At 41.9% G+C, this 18,448-nt stretch overlaps 1 protein-coding gene across 2 annotated transcripts in view; it reads right to left on the reverse strand.

Moving 5' to 3' along the window:
* The window catches only part of cherp.S (calcium homeostasis endoplasmic reticulum protein S homeolog), a 30,127-nt gene extending 11,714 nt beyond the window's left edge, over positions 1-18,413 (reverse strand). Inside the window, exons 1-11 of one of the 2 annotated variants that reach the window (XM_018239813.2) lie at positions 18,237-18,413; positions 16,543-16,716; positions 15,687-15,871; positions 15,449-15,586; positions 8,886-9,037; positions 8,243-8,354; positions 8,062-8,151; positions 3,679-3,883; positions 3,089-3,267; positions 987-1,422; positions 390-628 (exon numbers count right to left, since the gene is read on the reverse strand). In XM_018239813.2, the coding sequence (XP_018095302.1) occupies positions 390-628; positions 987-1,422; positions 3,089-3,267; positions 3,679-3,883; positions 8,062-8,151; positions 8,243-8,354; positions 8,886-9,037; positions 15,449-15,586; positions 15,687-15,871; positions 16,543-16,716; positions 18,237-18,261 (1,935 nt within the window). In that variant the 5' untranslated portion in view covers positions 18,262-18,413. 2 annotated transcript variants of the gene reach the window in all.
* Positions 18,414-18,448: the final 35 nt, after the last annotated feature.

Consider the following 18,448-nt stretch of genomic DNA (forward strand, 5'->3'; position numbering starts at 1 on the left):
CAAAGAAACCTGTGCAACTAGCATCAGAATTTAATAATCTTGTAGAATCAGCTTATATAACAGGCCAACCTCATTTTCTCCTTGATAATTTGTGATGACCCCTAAGCTTAGCTTCTCAACAGCTGCACAGAGCCCACTGAGCATGTGAGTGTTGCAGACACTTTCCAAGATGGTGACCCACTGTGACAAATTTGAAGTCCTGGATCATTTCTGCTATTGAGAAGCTGAAACCTTAGGTTGGTGCAATAAGTTTAGTAAAAAAAAAACAAAAAAAACACTAGAAATCAACATGTGCAACTACTCTAAATAGACTGGCACTAAGTAAATACAACAATCAATTTCCAGCTCTGACACAGTCAATATACATTTCCCCTAGGAGAAATACTCACCTTAACTAAAGGGGCCATCAGACCAGCCGGTAAGTCAAAGTATGGTACATTGGGGACCAGACTGGGGTCATCATGGTTAATGTGTGGAGGGCCCTGTCTGCGCATATGAGGAGGCTGTCCATTAAACCCATGAGGTGGAGGGACAAAGTCTGGGTGTTGTGGTCCACCCCACGGAGGATGTTCACTCATATTGGAATGTGGCATTCTGTGACCTTGGTGATGATGAGGTGGGCCCATATCTAGAATCAAAATAATACTACAGATAAGGTCCCTTTAGTAGGAACAGACAGTTGTACATTCATATTTATTGCCTATCCATCTTCAATGTGAAGCAAATGCAATGAAATAAATAGTGGTGAGGCAATACAGGTCTTGTACTTGAGGTGTGATTGAGGTGAACGCAGATAGTTCGTGGGAAAGCTTATATGTTTTCTTCTGCATAATGTCTACATGCAAATATATCATGTTTAAGGGCTTCAGATGACCTTTTAGCTACTTAAAAATCAATTGAAGTTTATATTTTTTTACCAGTTCCTATTTCAGGTGCATAAGGATATTACATAAATAATATGCAAACATGGCACCAATTGGAATTACCTGCTGGGAAATCCCCTTGGGGAAAATCAAATCGATGTGGGAAAGGTGGTCTCTCAAAAGGGTGCCGCGGTGGAAACTCTTCCTGTATAAAGTGTGGGGGGAAACGATTGAAGTTATGAGGATGTGGAGGCTGGTTGAATTGAGGGGGATGCTGCTGATGAGGTGGAAAGGGTCCTCGGAAGTGTGGAGGTCGTTGCATGCGGAAGTGGGGATCCCTCTGCCCACCTCCACCCCAGGGAGGCTGCTCATGCTGGTTGCTCCAAGGAGCATCAAACTGATTATTCCATGGGGGTTCTCTCTGATTGTTCCAAGCTGACTCCGGCTCACTGTTCCAGTTTGGGTCACGCTGTTCGTTCCACATGCCTTCATGACTGTTGCTCCATGGTGGACAGTGAGGAGGTGCTGAGTGGTGAGGGAATGGTGGTTGTTCACAAGGCTATAATTTGAAAAAAATATTTAATATTAAATGTGTAAAGCTGCACGATGCCCTGTACACCTTACACACCCATTGTTATTACTTATACAGCTCAATTGTCTCTGCAGCATATAAAGTAGTGGAATACAAATAAAATACACATTTACAGTTTACATTTACAGACAAGCATATTACCAGGACAGATGCACAGTTGCACCTGCATTTTTACAGGAAACAATAGGGTAAAGGCCCTGCCTGTAAGAGCTTGCAACCTAGGAGGAAGACTAGGTCAATTTAACCAGTGTGGTTGTAGGAACTGGTTAGGATAGTAATGAGAAATGCATAGTGAAGAATGGAAACCCAGTAGTAGTTAGTGTGCAGAATGAAAGTTGTTAAATTGGCGAGGGTTTAGATTACAGGCTATAATGTGTAGAAGCTATGAGAGTGTCTCATGGAATGGAGTGTAGTTCTAGAGGATGGTTGCAACACACAAAAAGTCCTGGACACACCATGCACAGACAGAAGGTTATGCCTGGGGTGTACTTGGTAATAAGAGAGGTAATGTATTGTAATGCAATAATGTTAAGTTTTTTTTAGTGTGTTGCATGAGTTCTATGTATGACAGGCAGCCAGGGTGGGGTCTGGCAGAAAAGGGTAGATCTAGTGGAGCAGGAGTAGAGGCAAGTCTGGTGGCAGTGTATTTGAATGTCGAAAGTGAATGAAAGGACAGAGGCAAAAGTGACTCAAGCAGAAGACTTATTTATTATGTTATTATGAGCAGGTTTGTAGCTTTGAAGGTACAAACGAATAGCATGTTTCTACAACATGGATGCTTTGTTAAAAAGGTGAGATTAAATAGATCACTTTTTTTTTTTAGTTTCTAGTCATGAAGGAAGCAGAGAACATAGCCTGGTTAGGATGAGATGGGCTAAAAGGAGCCTCTGAACTATTAGGCTGTATCTGTGCTATAAACCCAGCGGTTCTGAATGCATAGTTGGCCAAAAGGACATAAAGGAGTGATTTACATGTCTCCGTCCATAAAGCCTCATGTGAGAGTTAACCTCTTGTTTGTGGTATTAAGGCAGTGGTATGTATATGGCACGAGGCAAGTAAATACCTTCTGTTTTCAGAAGGCTATATGTTGCTTGTTATGAAAGAAAAACTATAAGTACGTTATAGAAGAATGCACATTTTTTAGTAAGGCAAGTCAATACAATGTAGTGCAGTACAGAGGGCAAGGCAATAAAACATATAGAACACAACCTATATTCCCTCAGATCAGTGATCCCCAACCAGTAGCTCGTGAGCAACATGTTGCTCTCCAACCCCTTGGATGTTGCTCTCAGTGTCCTCAAAGCAGGTACTTATTTTTGAATTCCAGGCTTGGAAGCAAGTTTTAATTGCATAAAACCCAAATATAGTGCCAAGCAGAGCTCCTGTAGGCTACCAGTCCAACAATTACCAATCACAGCCCTTATTTGGCACCCTAAGGGACGTCGTTTTCATGCTTGTGTTGCTCCCCAACTCTTTTTATATTTGAATGTGGCTCACGGGTAAAAAAGGTTGGGGACCCCTGCCTCAGATAATTATTAAATCTTAACCTCCAAAAATATATTTTTAATTAACAGCATACAGTCAAAGCACTCGAATTTCATGAAATTGGCATGACGCTTTTTCTTGTCTTTACCTGCTGTTGTCCCCATGGTGCAATGGGCTGTGGCTGATCAAACCATGGGGGTTTGTTATGTGGGCTCTGCTCGTGTGGTGGTGGTCCTCGACCTCCCCCAGCATTCGGATCTGGGACAGGGGCAGGAGGAGGTTCGAATTCTGCTGGGGTGGGGATAGCCATTGTGGGTTTTACTTCCTCTGAGCAGGGAGAAACAGAGCGTTAAAACAATATGTAAACTTTTGTTGTCCTTTGACATATACATTCACATAAATATTAATCCCCCTCAATTAAAGTAACAAGTGAATACTGACAACATTATAGATTCCTCAAGAGATCAGAACAATAACTAATAACTGGCATACAAGTCAAGCATACCTACCCACCTACTTTACTTCAATATTCTGTATATCAGCCTGGAGCATGTACAGGTTAGATGGAGAAAAACCAACACTTCAAACACTTAATTTTTGAATTGATGAATAATTGTCAATTTAATAAGTGTGTCCCTAACAGAGATTATACATGTGCAAATTTCATCGCTATTTCACAGGTCTGCTCTCATAAATATTATAGAACAAATATCTGCACTGGGGAGAATCACACTCAACCTGGTGGTGGCAGCACAGGTACAGGCACTGGGGCTGGTGCAGGAACTGGTGTCTCTGGGATGGGTTCCATCACTGGGATTTGGATTTGCTGCTGTTGCAAGCCAGTCACAAACTCTTCATGTTGTGTTTTCAGCGTCTGTAGCTGCTGCTGGAATGCCACAAGTACAGGCTGCACCATACTGGAATATTCTGTAAGTAATGCTGCCTGTACATAGCCAAATTGAAAAAGTTAAAGAAAATTTAAACAGTTAAAAAGAACAATGTAATGGCCTGAGACAATGAACATTCTTAAGATAATTCAAAAATAAAATGTAACACAAAATGCAATCTGAGACAAGTGTGCACATGCAACTAAAGTATATGAATTGTATCCATTATATATTTATTTTCCAAAATTGTCTTACATAAATGGAATCCAACAGTTCAAAGTGGATTAGACATTTTAATAAAAAAATAGTTATTGGTCTTATCTATGAAATCCTTTACTGTTTGGTTCACTGATGGGTTATAGCTACCACTTAAAGTAACATGCTGACCATACCCCACCGGTCCATAGATTGCCCTGGAAGGCACAGCCTAGAAATAACATGATAGAAGATAAGACAAATTGAACCTAACAATGCAAAATTGAACAAACCAAAAAGAAGGAACACGCAGCCAAAGAAAAATAAATCCACACCTAGACAACCAACAGACTCCCTCCACAATAGGCTCAAAATATAATCACACACAAAGTCAAAAGAACATCCATGGTCCAAAAAGGTGAATGTTTACAGGCACATATTGGAGATGAAAAGTGCACAAGGTAAGGCATAGTCCAATATGTACAGGACTAGGCTAATGTTCTAGTGCTCCAAAAGGTATACAAAAGTTTTTCTCAGAGATTGAGAGAGGGTTCTTACAGAGGAATTCAGGGATGGAATTCCAGAGGTAAGGAGCAGCAAGATAGAAGGGTTTGAGACGAGAGGTGGCAGTGGATGGTTTGAAGAGAAGGTGGCTCTGGGAGGAGTGGAGACGATGACAGGGAACATACGAGTGAAGGGCTTTGAATGTTAGAAGGGAAGTATATGCTGTCCTTTGCTTAACAGACAGCCATGCTAGGGATTTTAGTTGGGGTTGAGCAGGTTCCTTTTTAGGAGAGAGCAGAAGGATCCTGGTAGCAGGGTTTAAGATTGATTGGAGGGGAGAGAGGTCGGAGTCAGGAAGACCAGTTAGTAGGAGATTGCAATAGTTTTATGGGATAAGATAAGGGCATGGATTAGTGTTTTAGCTGAAATGGGCATATCTTGGCTATATTGCAGAGCAAGAAGCGTCAGTTTCAACAGTATTATTAATATGATTAGAGAAGAAAAGGGACATAAGCTCAGTCTTGGCCAAGTTGAGCTTGAGGTGGCAGTGGTTGTTCAGGAAGAGATAGCTACTAAGCAGTCTGCGATCTGTAAATGTCAGCGGTTAGTGAAGGGGTGTCTAAATATAGCTGGATGTCATCGGCATTCAGGTGATATTTAAGGTCATATGAAGATATTAGGTCTCCTAAAGAGAGAGTGTACAAGGAGAACAATAGAGGACCAAGTACAGAACCCTGAGGCACCTCAGATAAAAAAGGGCAGAGGATTTGTTTGCAAAAGTAATAGCGAAGGAGCGATCAGAAAGGTAGGAAGAGAACCACAAAGCAGCTTGATTGTGGATACCGATTGAATGGGGAAGGGATTGTGGGCCTGACTGTGTTGTGACTTCAGAGGGGCATGGGTATTGATAGCAGCAGACAGAACCGAGTTGTAGGTATTTACCAGGGAATCAGGATCAGATGAAATACTGATGGAGGAGAAGCTAGAACTGAGAGAATCAGATAGAGCATTTATATCAACAGCGCGGTGTTACAAATCAGAATTTATGGTTGAGGGTTAGCAAAGGGGGGGGAGTGTGCAAATAGCTAAAGAGATAAGATGGTGATCACAGTGAGGAAAAGGATCAATGTTAATTGAAGTAAGATTTAGGATTTTGGTATAGACCAGATCAGATCTAGGAAGTGACCATCCTTATTGGTTGCTGTATTTGTCCACTGCTGAAGATCAAAGAAGGTGGTTAGATGGAGAAAATGTGATGGCCAGGACTGAGAGGGGCCATCAATGTGACAATTGAAGTCACCCAGAATAATTGCAGGGCTGTCAGAGCACAGGAAAAAACAAGAGCCAAGATTCAAAGTCAGAGAGAAACGTAGCAGGTGATTTTGCAGGAGGTTCAGCTACCCTTGCAGCGAGAGAGTAGGAGAGTAGAAGAGTTGAACTGCAAGCACCACAAAAGAAGGAAACAAGAACGAAGGAGGTGTAGACAAGAGGAGAGCAGAATGAGAGATATGGGTATGAGAGAAGGAGAGACTTCCATAAGAGAGAGCAGCCTCAATAGCATTGTCATTCTGAGAGAGCCAGGTCTCAGTTAGGGCAAATATTTGAAGAGACTTAGAGCAGATGACATTGTGAATGAAAGTGGACTTGTTAGTAACAGAGCGGGTATTAAGAAGTAGACAGGAGAAGGGAGATGAGCAGAAGGGACAGAGACAACTTTTTTCTAATTTTGGTTCTGTACAGACAACATGCGGTCAAAGGAGCTCTCCATGCAGGTGAAACAAGCCACAAAAACAGAAAAAGCTGCAAAAACAGAAAAAAAACCATATGAGTAATTGCTACAAAATCAGGAGTGGCAAAATCGACAGTTCTACAGGAACGTCCTGAGAAAGCACTGGTGAACTCAGCAATGCAAAAAGACCTGGATGTCCACAGTGGTGGATGATCGCAAAATAATTTCCATGGTGAAGAGAAACCCCTTCACAACAGCCAATCAAGTGAACACTCTCCAGGAGGTAGGTGTATTGATATCCAAGTCTACCATAAAGAGAAGACTGCATGAAAGTAAATACAGAGGATGCGCCACTCCTAAGCATCAAGACTAGAAAGGCTAGATTGGACTTTGCTAAAAACATCTAAAAAAGCCAGCACAGTTCTGGAAAAACATTATTTGGACAGATGAAACCAATATCAACCTCTACCAGAATGATGGCAAGAAAAAAGTATGGAGAAGGAGTTCATGATCCAAAGCATACCACATCATGTATAAAACATGGAGGAGGCAGTGTGATGGCTTGGGCGTGCATGGCTGCCAGTGGCACTGGGACACTAGTGTTTATCCATGTGACACAGGACAGAAGCAGACGAATGAATTCTGAGGTGTTCAGAGACAATGTCTGTTTAAATCCAGCTAAATGCAGTCAAATTGACTGGGAGGTGTTTCATATTACAAATGGACAATGACCCAAACATACAACATACAGCCAATGCAACCCAGGAGTTTATTAAAGCAAAGAAGTGGAATATTCTTGAATGGCCACATCAGTCACCTGATCTGAACGCAATTGAGCATGCATTTCACTTGTTGAAGACTAAACTTCGGGCAGAAAGGCCCACAAACAAACATCAACTGAAAGCCACTGCAGTAAAGGCCTGGCAAAGCATTAAAAAGGAGGAAACACAGAATCTGGTGATGTCCATGAGTTCAAGACTTCAGGCTGTCATTGCCAGCAAAGAGTTTTCAACCAAGTATTATAAATGAATATTTCATTTTAATTTTTTTAATTTGTCCAATTGCTTTCGAGCCCCCGAATGAAGTGATTTAGTTCCTAAATCACTTAGAATGCGGGTGGAATAAAGGGCCGGTTCCCGGTTGCTGACTGAGATCGTTTCACCCATTTATGATTTATTCCTCTAGAACCCATCTTTAAGCTGGTGATTGTTGAGTCGGTTAGGCTTACTCTCCTAATTGTATTTTAACCTTGTTGATTACTGGACAAACTTTTTTTTATCATTTATGATTAAAGGTTACGTTTTAATCACGTTCATATGGTGGGAACGTACAGTGGGGGGATGCATATATATGGGTCATACTTTTTCTTCTGTATGCTACCTATATTTCCTTTGACCCTGTACACCACTTTTTTGTTTTTCAATGGAGGGTGCTACCAATTGTTCTTTGTGTATATATGTTTATGATTTTCTAGTAGAATTAAGGTATGAAGATCCAAATTATGGAAAGATCCCTTATCCAGAAAACTCTGGGGTCCCGAGCATTCTGGATAACAGGTTCCATACCTGCAACTCCTAAGAGTTCACTAGACTAAAACTGCTGCATCAGGAACGTTAGGGTATAAAACAAAAATAAGGTGCCGACTGTAAAACTCTGGTTAAAACAGCATATCGCTGTCAGTAAACAGAATATCTACAAAATTAGGTTTCTATGGTTCTTGCTGTACATTTTATTATATTTAAATTACAATTTATTTTATCAAAACAAACAACAAATTACATTTGCCCAGAGGATGTAGGTTATTACCTGGTGCTGCCCCAACCCTAGGGCAGGGCTTTGTAGCTGCTGAATTGTAGCCTCATCAAAGTAGCCATTCTTTTCCCAGAGCAGCAGCAACTACACAGCAAGGAGATGCAATGCACAATGAAACAAAATCTAGACTACCCGTTTCTGCATTATTCCATAAAAAGTCAAAGTGAACACTCACTCGTGCAATTTTCTGCTGCTTGTCCTCTTCAACAGCTAGGAAGCTGGTACAGTAGATAGGTACAACTACTTTTTGAAGAGCAGCAAGAAGGTCCCGTGCTTGCTTGCGCTGGCTGTGAGGAAAAGTGATAGCTTATTGTGAATTAATTGGGTAAATAGGCTGTGCAAAGTTTTGTAACAGTTTCATTTTTCCACTGAACAGTTTCTTTAAGGACAGAGGAAGCATTTTTAGGATTTTTTTAAGGAAGCAAATTAAGATTCTCACTTAGGGCTTTTTTGTTCCAGTATTTCCCCCCTTCTAAATGCCAAGTCAGTAACTACTTTCATTCTTTTCTGTTAGATTTACAGCACTTTTGGCTGCTAGATCTTTCAAAAATATTTATGGTTCCGTTCCTACATAACAATCTGTGCTATGCTCAGAGGGGAGGCAAAATTCTACTGATACTACCTGTGGTTACCAGTTGTTGTATAGTTACCAATGGAGGGGGGTAAATAGATCTAGATATTTAGTAGTAAATCTTCTAATCACATTATGCGAGTATACTAAGCCATTTAAAATGAGCCAATATTTGATATTCTAAAGGCAGTATAAATGGCAACTCCACCTGTTCCCCATACCTCATGATGTGTGCCAAACTGCTTACCAATGGTGTAGCACATCATTGATTAAATATATGAGGTGGAGTCTCAATTCAAAACATGCCCCTTCAGCTGTAATATGGTTGCACAGATGTCCTGCCATTAGCTCGCAATGTTGGGGAGATTTTGCATTACTGAACATCCAGTTTTTGCCAACCTGGAAAGAGAAAATACTAATTAAAGCATTAAAGATACAAAATATTTTTTCTTAGTTTATGTGGAGTAGTAGTAAAGTTAATGAAGAAGTAAAGTTATAATCACTGGGGGTGATTAGGCATCCTCAGTGATGATAATGATGGGCACTAAAAGTACTGTTTCTATTTTAGCTGATGATACAAAATTGAGCAGAACTAAAGGTTCCATGCAGGATGCTGTCACTTTGCAGAGTGATTTGGCTAAATTGGAAAACTGGGCAGCAAAGTGGAAAATGAGGTTCAATACTGATAAATGCAAGGTTATGCATGTTGGGGAAAAAAATATAAATGCAAGTTATACACCAAATGGCAGTGTGTTAGGAGCTTCTTTAACCAAGAAGGAACTAGGAGTTTTTGTAGCAAGTTGTCTAATTCTGTGCAGTGTTATTCTGAAAGCAAATAAATTACTGTCTTGTATAAAAAAAAAAGGGCATAAACAAGGGATCAAAACATAATTTTGCGTCTTCATAGGTCCCTGGTAAGGCCTCATCTGGAGTATGCATGCAGTTTTGGACTTCAGTATAAGGATATCAATGAACTGGATAGAGTGAAGTGACGTGTAACTAAACTGGTTAGAGGGATGGAAGACTTAAATTATGAGGGTAGATTGTCACGGTTGGGGTTGTTTTCTCTGGAAAAAAGGCGCTTGCGAGGGGACATGATTACATTTTACAAGTGCATTAGAGGACATTATAGACAAATAGCAGGGGACCTTTTTACCCATAAAGAGGATCACCACACCAGAGAACATGCATGCAGTATGCATGCAGTTTTGGACTTCAGTATAAGGATATCAATGAACTGGATAGAGTGAAGTGACGTGTAACTAAACTGGTTAGAGGGATGGAAGACTTAAATTATGAGGGTAGATTGTCACGGTTGGGGTTGTTTTCTCTGGAAAAAAGGCGCTTGCGAGGGGAGATGATTACACTTTACAAGTGCATTAGAGGACATTATAGACAAATAGCAGGGGACTTTTTTACCCATAAAGAGGATCACCACACCAGAGAACACCCCTTCAGACTAGAGAAACATAATTTTCATTAGGAGAAGGGTAGGTGGTTCTTCACAGTGAGGGCAGTGAGGTTGTGGAATACCCTGCTGGACGTTGTTGTGATGGTCAATTCTGTTAATGCCTTTAAGAGTGGCTTGATTTCTTGGACACGCAAAATATCCAAGGCTATTGCGATAAAATCTATAGTTTGTGTATGGGTATATATAGTTTATGCGAGTATCTGTGAGGTCAGGGGGTCAGTGAGTATATGTATGGAGGCTGGGTATTTGGAGGAGTTGAACTTGATGGACTTTGGTCTTTTTTCAACCTGATTTAACTATGTAACCTGATAATCTGGGCCTGTGCTCATTCGTAGATAAATAGATATTTGTACTTAGCGTTCTTTTTCTCTTGTCCTACATTGGGGGACACAGGCACCATGGGGATGAAGATCCTGTTGCTTAGAGAAGGACACTAAAGGGTTAAAGGGATCATGTCATCGGAAAACATGTTTTTTTCAAAACGCATCAGTTAATAGTGCTACTCCAGCAGAATTCTGCCCTGAAATCCATCTCAGAAGTGCAAACAGATTTTTTTATATTCAATTTTGAAATCTGACATGGGGCTAGACATTTTGTCAATTTCCCAGCTGCCCCTGGTCATGTGACTTGTGCCTGAACTTTAGGAGCTGCTGTTTTTCCTTCTCAATGTAACTGAATGTGTCTCAGTGAGACATGGGTTTTTACTATTGAGTGTTGTTCTTAGATCTACCAGGCAGCTGTTATCTTGTGTTAGGGAGCTGTTATCTGGTTACCTTCCCATTGTTCTGTTAGGCTGCTGGGGGGAAAAGGGAGGGGGTGATATCACTCCAACTTGCAGTACAGCAGTAAAGAGTGATTGAAGTTTATCAGAGCACAAGTCACATGACTTGGGGCAGCTGGGAAATTGACAATATGTCTAGCCCCATGTCAGATTTCAAAATTGAATATAAAAAAATCTGTTTGCTCTTTTGAGAAATGGATTTCAGTGCAGAATTCTGTTGGAGCAGCACTATTAATTTATTCATTTTGAAAAAAATGTATTTTCCCATGACAGTATCCCTTTAAGGAAAGCTCATCCTCCAGTTCTGGGCTTCATCCCCTGCCTACTTCCTCAATCTCCAGTTTTCTGGCCGAAGAAGTAAGGGCGCCCTATCATAAGCCAAACAAGAAGAGGAGCCCCTCCGAGAGGAGCCCCTCCGAGAGACAGCTGTGCTGTGTTCCACGCCTGAACAAGGCAACTTGTCCAAGGTTGGTAATAGAATTGAACGATTAGAAAACACTTTGAATTTGAACAATTTAGAAATATCTGAATCAACACATAGGGAGGGAAGGCCCGTGTCCCCCAATGTAGGACAAGAGAAAAGGATTTAATGGTAAGTACAAAAATCTATCTAGATTGGGGGACACAGGCACCATGGGGACATCCCAAAGCTACCCATGAGGGCGGGACTATCCTTTCAGTGTTCAGGGAGAACTGCCCTTAACACCTTCCTCCCGAAGCTTGCTTCTGCTGAGGCGAGTGTATGGACCTTGTAAAACCTAGAAAAGGTATGCAGTGATGACCATACTGCCGCTTTACCAACTTGCTCTGCAGAAGCCTGATGTTTTATCACCCAGGAAGTGCTTATCGCTCTGGTGGAATAAGTCTTGACCCCGAATGGAGGAGGCTTACCTCTGACATTGTAGGCCCTGAGGATGGTCAATCTTATCCATTTTGCAATTGTGGTCTTCGTAGCACGGAAACCCTTCCTTGGTTCATCAGGGAAGCCAAAAATAGTGTTGACCTTTCTGATGTCCTTAGTGGCTGCAGAATAAGTCTTTAGGGCACGTACCACATCTAAAGTATGAAACTTCTGTTCCTGTGGTGTCTTCAGATCAGTATAGAAATACAGCTGGCTCTCGCACACCCAACTAATTAGTACGATGTCTGGTGCTCAATGGTAGAGGTTCGGCCACCTCACAAATCATTCAAGTAAAAAATTATCCACGGCACACAGGCTGCTGCAAGCAAGGAAACCCTTGCACGTTTATTGCGGACGTGAGCAACGTTTCAGGGTCACACCCCTTTGTCAAGGCTTGACAAAGGTGCGCGAACCCGAAACGTTGCTCACTTCCGCAATAAACGTGCAAGGGGTTCCTTGCTTGCAGCAGCCTGTGTGCCATGGATAATTTTTTACTTGAGTGTCTTCAGATCAGGACAGACGCATGTTACAACAATATCCTGGTTTAGGTGAAAGTCCGATACCACCTTGGGAAGGAAATCTGGCGTCGGTCTCAAAACCACTTTGTCCCTGTGAAAAATCATATACGGGGATATGCAGGACAAGGCAGCAAACTCAGAGACACGTCTAGCCGACATCATTGCTAAGAGGAACACCACCTTGATTTTTGAGTGTTGATAGCGAAATCGTTTCTAAGGGCTTAACCTAAGTCTCTTGTAGTACTGAGAGGACCAGGTTGAGATCCCAGGAAGGAATCAGGTGACGATAAGGAGGAAGTCAATCTGAGTGCTCCTTGACTACTGCTGAAAAAAAATCAAGAGGGCTGACACCTGTAGTTTGATGCACCAAGCCCTTGTTTAAGCCTTCTTCAAGGAATCGAAGTAGATTACCCTCATCCCAGACCTGAGGATTTATATGGTTGTTCTCACACCAAACTATGAACTTCTTCCACAACCTGTGATATATCTTGGCCGATAACGGCTTCCTGGCTCTCAACATCATAGGTATAGCCTCTTGTGGAATTCCTGAGTTGATCAGTATCAAGGCTTCAAGGGCCACGCCATTAAACGAGGTGAATTCGGGTGGAGTATGGGACCTTGAGACAAAAGGTCTGTCCTGTCTGGAAGATGAAAAGGTGTGTCTGCTGCTAGCGCTACCAGATCTGGCAACCATGTGCGTCGAGGCCAGTATGGGGCTGCTCTTATCTTTTTTATGACTCTGGGTAGAAGAGCTAACAGAGGAAACGTGTACCCCAAGTGGAACTGCCAGGACACCACCAGTGCAACTACTGCTAAGGCTAGGGGATCTCTGCTTCTTGCCATGAAGTTTTTCACCTTGTGGTTGTACCAGGATGCCATCAGATCTCCATCTGGGGTTCCCCATCTTGCCGTAATCATTTGGAAAACCTCTGGGTGAAGACTCCACTCGCCTTGGTCTATTGTTTACCTGCTGGGGTAATCTGCCCTCCAATTTTCTACCCTTGGAATGTGAACTGCTCGGTCTTTGAGGTTGGGTGGAAAGGTGTTCTAGCACCTTGTCAAGGGTCTCTGGTATCCTGGCTAGGTTTTGGAGTCCTGCCAATGACAGAGTTAGCACACGCACCAAATCAGGTCAGGGCTCGATTGAGTGGCTGTGGGTGATGCAGAGGAAGATGGTGGGGCTGCAGCTATTTTACAAGATCCACACATTGGGTCAGAAGCAGCACTGGAAAAATGTTCCCTACAAGAAGTACAGGCCAATAGGAGACAAATGCTTTGCGAGAAGTAACATGTGCCTTAGGAAGATGCTGGTCTTCAGACCTGCTTGGCATAATGAATAGGAGGATGAGCCCCCCTAGCCCATTTTGCTCTAGATGGGAGAGAAAAAACCCAATGGGGGAGGAGAAGATAATCTGTTCTGATGATATGCACTGCATTGTAGGCTATCTTTGATAGAGAGAGAGAGAGAGAGGGATCAATAGAGCCGATGCGCATAAGGGCTCTCAGTGAAGTGATAGTTACCTGTAGCGTGGGAGAGTTGCCCTGTACAGAAAGGTTTGGACCGGAGCAGGCATTAAGGCTGTTTCCACTTTGTGTGTGTGTGTCCAAGAGGGGCGCCAGATAAATTGCGCGCCAAGGGTGACACCGGTTAGACTTGCGTCGCATGCGTAGGCACGCAGTGTCAAACCATAACCAAGATGGCTGCTGGAAAGACCCAAGATGGAGAGGGCGAAGAGGGAACGGTTGCTAGTTAGAAGGGGTGGCGAAGAGTGCACACTAAAGTTCCTGTGGAATAGGCAGAAGGGAACGGTTCTCCTTTGAGGCTAGTTATTCAGGAGGGAAGGGAGGGGGTGGGGGGAGCGCCTGTCCCTAAAGAGCCTTAGCGAGAGTAAGAGGGGAGGAGGTGAATATCTACTTACCTCCTATGCCAGCCATTAGTGCCTAAATAAGTCAGCCCCTTGTTTTTGGCAACTGGTGCAGCCTCCGTAGAGTGGGAACCAGTCACCCAGGGTGATGGAGGAAGCTCTCCAGCCTGCAGACCTCCGTAGGGCGGGAAGGCTAAATGGCACTTGAGGGGGAAGAAAAAACTGGATGGAGGGGTACAGGAATAAAAACTCAGACCCATTGTTGTGGCTATGGTACTTTAGAGTACCACTGCTTCAGCCACTCCGTGTCCGTCCTGCTTCTGAGGACACTAAAAGAAAAACTGGAGATTGATGAAGTAGGCAGGGGATGAAGCCCAGAGCAGGAGGAGGAGCTTTCCTTAACCTTTGTCCTTCTCCAAGCAACAGGATCTTCATCCCCATGGTGCCTGTGTCCCCCAATCTAGGCAAGAGAAAACTGCACCATACTGGAGTCATTTTGTGCAGCACCAAAGAGCAATATTTTTCCGCATCTGGTGCACATGCACAGTAGAGCCAAGAGCTGAACTTTAAGAAAAAGGCCAGTGTTTTCACTCTACTGCACATTCATCAGCCCAGGAAACCAGCAGAGAGAAGAAGTGAAAGAAGATCTCTGCGTAATGCTTGCACAGAAACAGTGCAGTTTTTTTCTTAAAAGGAGCCATGGCCCAAGGAATCAGGTAAACTATTAAAATCACAGGGGTAGGTGAGGTGCTTATCATTTGGCAAAACCCCCAGTAAATTTAACTTTCCTTCAGTAGAGGCTTGTAAAAGGGCATACATAAGATCAGTTGTTATGTGGATTTTTAAGTAGTAGAAATATAGTATCATCATATCTAGTAGAATTAAGTCAAAGGCAACTGGACATTTAGAGTTTTTCTTGAAAACGTCTCACCACTCATCCGAGTGGCTTCTTCAGTTGAACTGAGAAGCCACTCGGATGAGTAGTGGAAGATTTTGAAGACAAACTGTAAATGTCAAGTTGCCTTTGACTTAATTCTACTAGATCCTGTATATCATAAATGAGAACCTTCATAGACAGAAATAGAGTAGAAAAATATTTAACAATACTAAACATATGCTACAGCTTGGGGCTAGGAAAGTAGTGCTATTTGGCAATATGTTGTGGTAAAAATGTTTTTACGGTTGTAATGTAGGGGGAAGTAAATGATTTTCAAGGTAGAGGACATAATTGATGAGTAGCAATAGACTCAGGCCTAGTAGTAGTGTTTACATACAGATATCGCATCCTTTGTACAGGTGTCAATGATTGGCTGCAGTAAGTTGTCAAATTCAGTTGGGTCCAGTTGGGTCTCCTCTTGCAGTTTCTGCATCTGTTGCTCTACAGCGTGTGCTACCGCAGCAGTTATCTGCTCCTAAAAATAAAGTTAGAGGGTGCTCAGTGGCACTAGTGCCTTTATTGTACTGGCAATAGTTCATTCAATTCACAGTTCAGCCAAGTGAGATTTTCTATACCTGTCTCAATGAAAGGAGCTGCTGTTCCTGCTGTTGAAAGTTCCACTGACTTTGCTGAATCAGATCCTCAATTGGTGGGGCACCTTGAGGTGGTGGTTCAAGTGCAGGGGGCAGAGGGAGAGTAGGTGGTGGGATTGTGGAAATTTGAGCCTTGGGTTCCAAATCTTGACCTTGCTTATAAAGCACTGAGTGAAAGAAACAAAAGTCTAAGAGGCACATAAAAAGAGAAGTACACTGTGTAATATCTCCCTTTACAATGAAGATGACCTGCTACAACTCACTTTTATAAAAGCATTGTGCACCAATAACAGACCATTATAAAGAGCTACATGCTTTGTCAAACAAAAAATACAAAAGTCCTTATTTGCATAGTATTATACCACACTACACAGTTACTGAGGAAAGTGAAATTGTTTGTACAATTTCCTTGTCTTGCTGTATGAATAAAGAGATTAAATAACCTGTGGTCCATCCAAAACCTATTGCAACCAGGGTGTCAGGTAATTAAATTCAACCACGTGGGGTGCCTAACTTTTGGCACCCCAAGTATAAATGACTTTTCTTCTCCTTTAAATGAATTTAAAAAGTTTTCAGCAACAAAAATAATGAATAATATAAGGGTCGGGGAATATGCTATGCATTAGTATAAGTAATTCGAAATGAATTCAAGTATGGATAGGATAACAAAAAACTGGCAGAGAGCACTGGTGATAAAGAAAGCTTTGACTAAAAAGGGGAGATTTTTGATGTGTACACTGGCAAGCACGTTTTCCCCATACATTAGTGGTTGCCAATATGTGCATCTATGGCAGCCTATATGGATAGCTGGTAAGTCATCAGACGATTCTGCACTTACGCTGTTGCTGTTCCATTGCAAGTTTACATCTGTAATAGTTAAAGTACTCTCCTCCAAAGAGAAAGGAGAATTTAAGGTTGTCTTTTTGCTTTTCCATTGTCATCTTCTCAAATTCGGGTCCATTTCTAGCCACAAATTGCGCCAATTTGTCAATGACATTTCGGAGCTCCTGGTCTGTTAATAGAGAAAATATATCCACTAAATGATCACATTTGTTAAGTGTTCAAGCAAGGGAATTAACGCCAACTATAATGTAAACAGAAGTATCCCATTAATTTCTAGCTTCCGATAATTGAAAGTTAATTTACATAGAATTACATATTTTACATATTGATTTGCTTTACACCGTAAAGCTTGATGATTTGTCTCCACCAAAAAAGGAAGCCTATACCATAGTTGTCAAGCACAGGAGGCCACCACCGAATAAACTACCAGTCTTGAGTATCAGTGGGTATTGCACCACAACACAATAATCTGACGATAGATAGGCGGCATAGCGCTGAAACATGCAGCCAGGAACCAATTTTTATAACTGATGCTTGGGGGGTCCAAGAGGTTACTTATTGGTATCGATCAATTTTTATTTGACAGGAACTAATACAATGACTTAACTCACTTCTTACCAGGTGAATACAACCCCTATAGAGCCCCAGCATAAACATTTCTTCCACTGCACCAGTCTCAGATGCATTTAGCATTAGTTCCACTAAAAAGGGTGGTTACACTTTGCTAACCTTTTATTATTTTATAGAATGACCTATTCATAGAAGCGTTGCAACTGGTTGTCATTGCTACTGCGCTGTGTGTTTACAATTGTATTGTTATTATTCCTTAACTTACTATTCAGTCCCTCTCATATTCAGATTTCAGTCTTTCATTCAAACCATTGCCTGGTTGCTAAGGGATACAAGACCCTTGCAAACAGATAGATGCTGAAATTCAAAGTTGGAGGGCTGCTGAACAAAAACCTAGATAATTAAAAAACCCACACAAAATGAAACCCAGTGCAAATTATCTCACAATATCAAAGTCTAAATTAACTAAAAGTTAATTTAAGGGTGAACAACCCCTTTCTCACAATATCAAAGTCTATGTGATACTAAAAGTTAATTTAAAGGTGAACAACCCCTTTCAACGTTAACTTTTTTTTTTTGAGGCATCTATTACATAAAATAGATGTAACATTTTAGGCACAACAAACAAATGAAACTATAGTACCTAACATCCAATAACAAAACGAGCCATTATTAAATCTAGTGAGCCAAAGAATCTGCATTACAAACACATAAATACATGAATGTTTCTTATTGTTTCTTCTAATGTAATCTTTAGTTTTATATTATTTTCCATGACACTATTTACTGATTGGAGTACAGGTGAGTAATGCTATAAATTAATCTGACCTGATATGCTACAAACCTTATAGCATGTACTATTCACAGAAGAGAAGCCCCCTGGTTTATTCCTGCCATTAGCAATAACTGCTGGCTGTGCCCAATAAATGAGTTATGTGAAGCCAATTCCTACTGCAGTAGGGGGAACAGACATAAGCAAAGGGGGGGGATGAATGAATGAGTGAGTGAATGAATGACGGAAGACAGGAAGGATACATGCCAGGATGAGCCCTACAACACCAGGAGCTCGACATAACCTATTGTCCCCTACGTGAAACAATCATAGCGGGTTCCTGTTACCTTCCGGAGGCAGAGGTACCTCCATGTTTATTCCTGCGGTCTGAAACAAACCCGGACACCTCTTCACTAGATACCGCCACACTCCCCGATAACGGAAGTGTCGTAAAATGCCACGTGAATACGGCAAAAATCACTACCGGGGCAGTGGGGAAGGGTATGCTGCGTGCACAGTGAGTGGCGCGCACTGGACCCGTGTGTCGTGACGTCACCGG

The sequence above is a fragment of the Xenopus laevis genome, chromosome 1S, assembly GCF_017654675.1.
Source record: "Xenopus laevis strain J_2021 chromosome 1S, Xenopus_laevis_v10.1, whole genome shotgun sequence".
Lineage (NCBI taxonomy): Eukaryota > Metazoa > Chordata > Amphibia > Anura > Pipidae > Xenopus > Xenopus laevis.